Below are 9,205 nucleotides of genomic sequence, written 5' to 3'. Positions count from 1 at the left end.
AGTCTTTGCCCTTATGGCCTGATCAATGTCGTCTTTAGGTCAGGCATTAACATCAAGATAATTGGGAGATTCTTGGTGGGGCATTATGATCTGGCTATCATTTACATTCCTTTCTACTCCAGTCTCCTCCAGTTTATGGTGGGAGGGGGACATTAGGGCTTCAGGAACCAAGAGTTATTTGCCTCTGGAAATTTGTGCTATTGATAAGGTAACCTCCCTGTTTAGGTCTCTAGGACATCTTGTAGGGCAAGGGAGATTCCTGTTCTGCAGGATTGCGATCCCTGCAAGTTAACTATTTATTGTTTTATGGCAGTCAGGGGTGCCTGAGGAATGCTACACATATGGAGGGGAGCGGGTGAAGAGGGGGTGCAAGGCGCCAGCTTTTGCTTTGTCCTCAGCCAGCCTCCTGCTCCCTCATCAGGATCATTACCCGAGCTGAAGGCAGTCACCTAACCAACTAAGCCACCCAGGCTCTCCAAGTTAGAACTTCTTTTATGCTAATGTCCATTATAAGAACATCTAACGCCAGAGAAAAAGGGAAGGAAATGGAGAATATCTGAAGTAGGATGGATTAGAAATGATTAGAAATTTTTAATAATACTTTAAAAAATAATAACAGGGGCGCCTGGGTGGCTTAGTGGGTTAAGCCTCTGCCTTTGGCTCAGTTCATGATCTCAGGGTCCTGGGATGGAGCCCTGCATCTGGCTTTCTGCTCAGTGGGGGGTCTGCTTCCCCTTTTCCCTCTGCATGCCTCTCTGCCTGTGATCTCTCTCCCTCTGTCAAATAAATAAATAAAATCTTAAACAAATTTATAAAATAATAACATTTTATTGAAAATTAGGAAAATAGAAACAAGTAAGGAAAAAAGAACACCCATAATTCTTTCTCTCAGAAGTAAACACTATTAATATTTTCATATATTTTTCACTTTTTCACTTCTATGGATTTTTTATATACATGAGATCAAACTGAATGTATAATTTTACCATTTGGGTTATCTCATGTTACAATATGAAAAAATTTTCCCATGTACCAGAGTATTAACAACAACAAAATCTTTTAATTAGTTGCAGAGTATTTTCGTCATAGAGCTATATCATATATTTTATGTGACCAATCCCTTATTATTGAACATTGTGGTTATTTCTGAATTTTTTCTTTTGCTATTATAAACAAGGGTCATTAAAAGTATCTGCTTTTTAAAAAATAACTGGGTTGCCTGGGTGGCTCAATCAGTTAAGTGTCCAACTCTTGATCTCAGCTTAGGTGTTGACCTTGGGGTCATGAGTTCAGGTCCTGCATTGGGCTGTATGTTGGGTGTGAGCCTACCTGAAAAAAAAAATCAGTGACTAACTTTCAGGTAGTAATGTGCACAAATTGTAAGGGCATATAACCTGAATTTTCATATGTATATTCACCTATGTGACACCTAGGTTGATTACTTTATTAGTTACTCTGAACAAATGGAAGTCTCCAAAAAGAAGACTTTTAAGAACTGATGCTGGTGGTTCCTGGCTTTCACCAAAATTAGAATAATTCTATGCCACAGGCTTTTAATTCTTAAAATTTTTTTTTAATTTAAATTCAATTAATTAACATAAACTATATTATTAGTTTCGGATAGAGTTCAGTGATTCATCATCAGTCATTTATAACAGCTAGTGTTCATTACATCACATGCCCTCCTTAATGTCCATCACCCAGTTAACCCATCCCCTCAACCACTCCCCTCCAGCAACCCTTAGTTTGTTTCCTGTGATTAAGAGTCTCTTATGGTTTCTCCCCCTCTCTGGTTTCATCTTGTTTTGTTTTTCCCTCCCTTCCTCTAGGCTCCTTTATTTTTTTCTCAAATCCACATATGAGTGAAATCATATGATAATTGTCTTTTCCTGATTGACTTGTTTCACTTAGCATAATCCCCTCTAGTTCCATCCATGTCATTGCAAATGGAAAGATATCATTTTTGATGGATGCATAATATTCTGTTGTATATATACACCACATCTTCTTTATTCATTCATCTGTCAGTGGATGTCTGGGCTCTTTCCATAGTTGGGCTATTGTGGACATTGCTGCTCTAAACATTGGGGTACAGGTGCCTCTTTGGATCACTACATTTGTATCTTTGGGGTAGATATCCAGTAGTGCAATTGCTGGGCACAGGGTAGCTCTATATTCAACATTTTGAGGAACCCCCATACTGTTTTCCAGAGTGGATGCACCAGCTTGCATTCCCACTAACAGTGTAGAAGGGTTCCCCTTTCTCCACTTCCTCACTAGCATCTGTCGTTTCCTGACTTGTTAATTTTAGCCATTCTGACTGTTGTGAGGTGGTATCTCATTGTGGTTTTGATTTGTATTTCCCTGATGCCTAGTGATGTTGGGCATTTTTTCATGTTTCTGTTGGCCATTTGGATGTCTTCTTTGCAAAAATGTGTTCATGTCTTCTGCCCATTTCTTGATTCGATTATTTGTTCTTTGGGTGTTCAGTTTGGTAAGTTCTTTATGGATTTTGGATACTAGTCCTTTATCTGATAAGATATCTGATAAGAAGACATTTAAAAATATCTTCTCCCACTCTGTCAGTTGTCTTTTGATTTCATTGACTGTTTCCTTTGCTGTACAAAAGCTTTTTTTCTTGATGAAATCCCAATAGTTCATTTTTTTGCTTTTGTTTCTCTTCCCTTCAGAGACATATCTAGCAAGAAGTTGCTGTGGCCGAGGTCACAGAGGTTGCTGCCTGTGTTCTCCTCTAGGATTTTGATAGATTCCTATCTCACATTGAGGTCTTTCATCCATTTTTAGATTATTTTTGTGTATGGTTTAAGGAAATGGTTCAGTTTCATTCTCCTGTATGTGGCTGTCCAGTTTTCCCAACATCATTTGTTGAAGAGACTGTCTTTTTTCCATTGGATATTCTTTCCTGCTTTGTCAACGACGAGTTGACCATAGAATTAAGCATTCATTTCTGGGTTCTCTATTCTGTTCCATTGATCTATGTGTCTGTTTTTGTGCCAGTACCATACTGCCTTAATGATGACAGCTTTGTAATAGAGCTTCAAGTCCGGAATTGTGATGCCACCAGCTTTGGTTTCCTTTTTCAACACTCCTTTGGCTATTTGGGGTGTTTTTGTTCCATACAAATTTTAGGATTATTTGTTCCAACTCTGTGAGAAAAAACTTGATGGTATTTTGATAGGGATTGCATTGAATATATAGATTGTTCTGGGAAGCATAGACATTTTAAGAGTATTCTTGGGGAACGTGGGTGACTCAGTTGGTTAGGTGTCTGCCTTTGGTGCAGGTCATGATCCCAAAGTCCTGGATTGAGCCTTGCTTCAGGCCATCTGGTCAGTAGGGAGTCGTCATCTTCCTCTGCCTCTCCCCCTGGTTCATGCTCATGTGCTCTTTCTCTCTCTCTCAAATAAATAAATAAAATCTTTAAAAAAATCCCACAATATTTGTTCTTCCAATCCATGAGCATGGAACGTTTTTCCATTTCTTTGTGTCTTCCTCAATTTCTTTCATGAATATTCTGTAGTTTCCTGAGTACAGATCCTTTGCCTCTTTGGTGAGGTTTATCCCTAGGTATCTTAGAGTTTTCAGTGCAGTTGTAAATGTGACCCACTCCTTAATTTCTCTTTCTTCTGTCTCATTGTCAGTGTATAGAAATGCAACTGATTTCTGTGCATCGATTTTATATTCTGCCACTTTGCGGAATTCCTGTATTGGGCCTTTAATTCTTGTTGCAAAGTTAATATTCCTTGGGAGGAGGTGTTTCAAATGGCTTGTACAACAACTTTGTTTGTATTTAATCTCAGAAGCATTTTTAATTCTAATTTAATTCTAAGCTTTAGTGTAAGTTCGAAGGAAAATGTATATTCTGGTAAACATGAAGAAAAGATAGTTAGGAAAAAGGCACTTACTTGATTATACTTAATCTTTTAGTTGGTTGGTAGAGAATTTCTTTAAATCATATTCATTATATGTAATTTAAAAGTATAGTGGCTCATAATTACTGTTTTTTTTTTTTTTTTTTTTTTTTTTTTTTAATAAAGAACCCTAATTTGGTCGCCTGGGTGGCTCAGTGGGTTAAGCCTCTGCCTTCGGCTCAGGTCATGATCTCAGGGTCATGGGATCAAGCCCCACATCAGGCTCTCTGCTCAGTGGGGAGCCTGCTTCCCCCTCTCTGCCTGCCTCTCTGCCTACTTGTGATTTCTATGAAACAAATAAATAAAATCTTTAAAAAAATTAAAAAGAACCCTAGTTCTATTTTGTATTCAGATTTTTAAAATTAGATATACTGCTGTTATTCTATTGGAATACCATGTTGTGAAAATTCTAGTGAATAAACAATATGAAGGAAAGAGCTCAGAGCAGGGAACAATATATGTAATTTTTTACTTTAAGACTTTTATAAGATTTATAAATGAAATGTGACTGTTTTTTCTTCTATTTTACTTGGTATTAGTGGTATTAATACTTTATTAATACATAATTACTTTATGATAACTTTTAAAGGAACAAATTGCCTATTGTAGAACAAAGTTGTTTATTTAAATGTCTAATATCATAATAATTATCCAATAAATGTGACTTCTCAAAAACAAAGTCTGTATATACTTTTTTATTTTTCTTTCAGGGTTGTAGAAGAATACCATGACTTATACACATTGCAAAGAGGAAGGATGGAGAGTGATATTAAACAGTTAATGGCCGAAAGAGATCTTTGGAGCTCAGCCACATATGAACTGGCCCTAAAGGTTGGTTCCTCTGGAATCATAACTCAGACTTCTTTTTTGACTGAATAAAGTTTTGTTTTACAATTTTCAATAATCTAGACAAAAATTTTAAAAATGAGGATGTATATTTAATTTATGAATAATGTAGCTATTTTGGGCCTTGAAAAAGGAAAATTACATTTTTTTCTTTTGTTTCTTCTCTATTAAGTACCTGGCTATCGCCAAGTTAAGGGATCTTTTTCTCACCAGAGTCTATGAAGTATGAGCAAGAATTCTTTTTCTGTTGTTTGTGAAAAGGTTAAAACTTTAACTTCAGGGCACCTGGGTGGCTCAGTGGCACCAGGGCACCTGCCTTCGGCTCAGGTCATGATCTCAGGGTCCTGGGATCGAGCCTCTGCTCAGCAGGGAGCCTGCTTCTTCCTCTCGCGCTCTGCCTGCCTCTCGGCCTACTTGTGATCTCTCTCTGTCAAATAAATAAATAAAATCTTTAAAAAAAAACAACTCCCCCCCCAAAAAAAAACCCTTTAACTTTAATTTATGCTAATAATAAACTAGATAAGTTGTTTGTATTTTTTTACACAGTGTAACCATATTAGGAGTATATGATTTTGGTTCTATTACCTTGGCATCCAAGATGACAAAAGAGTTAAAATCTGGCAGTCTGTGGGCCACTAATATAACACTTTAGGGAAGTATCATAGTTCACAATATTCTATTTTTTGAAATGTTTGCTGGTTGGTTGCCTATTCTCACACCTGGGACGTGATGTTTACTAAGAATTAATAGCACATTATGACCATCACCGGATTCAAATTTCTGTCTCATTTTCCTCTGGAATAGTCAGATCTCATTTAGGATACAATGTTTCATCCTGATGCAGAATTTTAAAATCTCATGTCAAGAGGAAACAATCATGATAGTAAATGTATAATATATTTTTAGAGGTAGACCTGTTCAGTGGAATAAAGAAGAAGACAAGTAAGTTTCTTCACTCTAGAAGTATTTTAAATAGAGAACTGACCCCTTGTAGTGGTTTCTGTGGAAAATACTTTGAATTTGTGGAGGCTTTGTGTTAGCTCATGCCTAAAGTCCTTTCCAATAGGAAATGAGTGACAGCTAGGATGTCACTTCCCTAAAAAAAAGAACTTTGTCTCTTTTGTTCATGGTTATATGCACAGTGTCCACAACAGTCGTTCATTAAATGACTATATAATTGATTTGATGTACTGGTGGTTCTCAAAATATGGTCCAAGGACCTGCTGGGGATACGTGAGACCCTTTCATGAGGTGAAAACTAGTTTTATCACAATATTAAGATGTTATTTGCCTTTTTCACTCTCATTTGCATATGAGTACATCAAAATACTATTTATGTTAATATATATTGGATTTATTGTTACATTTAAGTGAATTAACAAATACATATTTTAAATGATTTTAGTTTTAAGTTTCAATACAGAGAATATCAAGTAGATATAGTGCATATAAATGAAAGTTCTTTGGAGTCTTCACTAATTTTTCAGAGTATAAAGTGGTTTTGAGATCAAACTACTTCAGTTTGATTTCAGTTTAGTAGGTTTAGAAAGCATGAATTTATGATTAAGATTAGTTCAAGATCTAAACAAAAGATTGTGACTGAATTAGTGATTCAGTGAGAAATTGATATTTGAAATTGGTTTGGGTTTAATAAATCACAGTGGTTTATTAATGTCTTAGATTCCTCATTTTAGTACTTTTTTCAAATAGGTAATTGAAAAAAATAGAGTCATATTGGCCAAAAGACTTTACCTCAATGAAAAAGGTTGGAATAAATATACTAAGCATTTCATCATACTGCTGTCAACCAAGGTAAAGCTCAATTCACTTACATTATAAGAAAAGAGACTCTAGCCTTTGAGGGTATAAGAAGACTGCTAAGTTTGTAAATTTTAAATACAGTTTTGTGTTTGCACTTAATTGTGAGTGGAATGAAAAATCTAAGGAAAGCACCTGCTAGGTGCTTGAGTGGTTCTGTGGTTTCTTTGTATTTGTCTTCTAGCCTAATTAAAGCAATTTAAATAATTTCTCTAAGTTAACAATAGTGCAAATATTATTTATAGACTTATTCTATTTATTAGTATTTAAACTGAAAAATGTAAGTAGCTGTGTTCATTGATGTAGTGGTATTCTTGATCCATTTTATGCAATTTAATGCAAAAATTCAATGCGCACACTTGGTTAAAAAGGAGAGATGTGTCATTTAGTGTGTTTCTAGAATCATACCATTTACACTGGTCATTTCTTTTTTTTTTTTTTTTAAGATTTTATTTATTTATTTTACACAGAGAGAGAGATCACAAGTAGGCAGAGAGGCAGGCAGAGGCAGAGGGAGAAGCAGGCTCCCCGCCGAGCAAGGAGCCCCATGTGGGACTCAGTTTCAGGACCCTAGGATCATGACGTGAGCCGAAAGCAGATGCTTAACCAGCTGAGCCATCCAGGCATCCCTCATTTCATTCTTCTTCTGAGATTTTATTTCTGTATCTGAGAAAGAGAGAGAGAACATAAGCAGGTGGAGTGGGAGAGGGAGAAGTAGGCTTCCCTCTGAGCAGGGAGCCTGATGCGGGGTTTGATCCCAGGACCCGCAGGATCACAAGCTGAGCCAAAGGCAGATGCTTAAAGACTGAGGCACCCAGGCACCCCCCTCACTTCATTCTTATAAAAATCCTTTGAGGTATATATTAGGGTCTTTATTTTATGGATTAGAAAAATTAATCCTAATAAATTAAACAACATCCTGTAAGGTTACATAGCCAATAATTGGCTAGGATTCACGTTTGGTTTTGTTTGACTTTGAAATTCCTGTTCTTCCCAGTGTACCACACTACCTCCCATGAACGTCGCATGGGGAAATTAGGCTCATGTTGGAAAGGAAAAATATCTTGTCTCCAATATTTTATGTACCATGGAAAATCCACCAGCAAAGGAACTGTGTGATGTTATGATGATATTTTGAAAGAGGAATACCTTCTCAATTTTGATCCATTTGATCCAAATTTGATCTCAAATTTGATCCATTTTGATCCATTTTCCATGGACATCTCTAGTATTATAATATTAATACACTAATTAATATTGAATTAAGAATACTGAGAAGTATTCTTTATGTGAATGAATGGTTTGATTCCATGCGTATTACCTAGGACACTGCAGACCTTGCACTATTGCAGAAATTGACACTGAAATGGAGAAGCTCAATGAATAAATTTAAAAATGAAGTGGAACAAAATGAAGAGTCTACAAGGGAGAAATTGCAAACTATTATGGATAGTCTTACCAAATGGCAGGAGTTCCTCCAAAATGACGGGTGGGTCTACAAGAATCCTGGTTTTTATTATGCTGTGTCATGTCGGATAATGCAGTCCAATTCTTTCTCTCTTTTTCTCTGCCTCTGTTTTCTCCTGTGATGACTCTAACATTGATTTGGTCGGATAACTAGGAGCCCTTCCAAGGCTGTGGTCTTGCTAGGTGCTTGAGTGGTTCTGTGGTTTCTGGTGCTAACCATCTCTGTGGTCCATCCTGCTCCTTCTACCCTCCTGCTGCTGCCTCTGTGCTGTTCAGCTGGTTTGTTGTTTTCTTCTTTTCTTTTTCTCCTCTTCTCTTTTTAAAAAATCACATCAACTTATGTCATCATTATTGGAGCCCCTGAACTTCTTGAACCATCTACAGATTCTATAGCATAGTGCATATGCAGAGAAATAGAATCATTGGGTCGCCATTATAAGGTGACTGATTTTGTTGGATATTATACTTTGTAGCAATTAGAGAAATCTGACAGGGGACAAGGCTGCCTATACAGTACTTAAGCCAAGGTGGGATGATTAAATCACAGCCAAACTTATTGGGAATCCGGACTTGGAATGCAGGCTTGATTCAGTGATTTTTAAGGTTTTGTGTGGGGGGAGGTTGTTTGTTTGTTTGTTTGTTTGTTTACTTTAAGATGTTCTGTCTGTTGAAGAAAAATGTTTAGGTGCCATTTCCATTTCAAATTGAGGACAGTGGTTTTGATTTTTCAGATCCTCTAAGGTTTCTGAGTTAGCAGAGTTAGAAGTTCTCGAAGCTGAAGCTGGCATATATCCAAGCTGTTGGCTGCTGCCATCCCTGTTTGCTGACTTGGCTGGGAGGGGAGCACAGATCAGGCAGGGATTCTTTTCTCTTTCTCTTCAGAAACTTTTATCAAGAGGTTTCTCCTTGTGAGACTTCAGAGATTTTTTTTTTAAGATTTCATTTATTTATTTATTTGACAGAGAGAGAGAGAGAGAGACAGAATGAGAGAGGGAACATAAGCAGGGGGAGTGGGAGAGGGAGAAGCAGGCTTCTGGCTGAGCAGGGAGCCCGACACAGGGCTTGATCCGAGGACCCCAGGATCACAAGTGAGCCAAAGGCAGTTGCTTAACAACTGAGCCACCCAGGCACCCCAAGACTTC

The 9,205-nt window shown here is 37.1% G+C and overlaps 1 protein-coding gene across 1 annotated transcript in view; it reads left to right on the top strand.

Moving 5' to 3' along the window:
* Positions 1-9,205, top strand: part of AXDND1 (axonemal dynein light chain domain containing 1) — a 104,808-nt gene that overhangs the window by 41,887 nt on the left and 53,716 nt on the right. Inside the window, exons 12-14 of the mRNA XM_059412808.1 lie at positions 4,643-4,763; positions 6,489-6,590; positions 7,922-8,085. Coding sequence (XP_059268791.1) covers positions 4,643-4,763; positions 6,489-6,590; positions 7,922-8,085 — 387 coding nt within the window. The remainder of the gene's footprint in view (positions 1-4,642; positions 4,764-6,488; positions 6,591-7,921; positions 8,086-9,205) is intronic.

The sequence above is a fragment of the Mustela nigripes genome, chromosome 10, assembly GCF_022355385.1.
Source record: "Mustela nigripes isolate SB6536 chromosome 10, MUSNIG.SB6536, whole genome shotgun sequence".
In the NCBI taxonomy this organism is placed as follows: domain Eukaryota; kingdom Metazoa; phylum Chordata; class Mammalia; order Carnivora; family Mustelidae; genus Mustela; species Mustela nigripes.
This window is presented reverse-complemented; position numbering and strand designations above follow the sequence as displayed.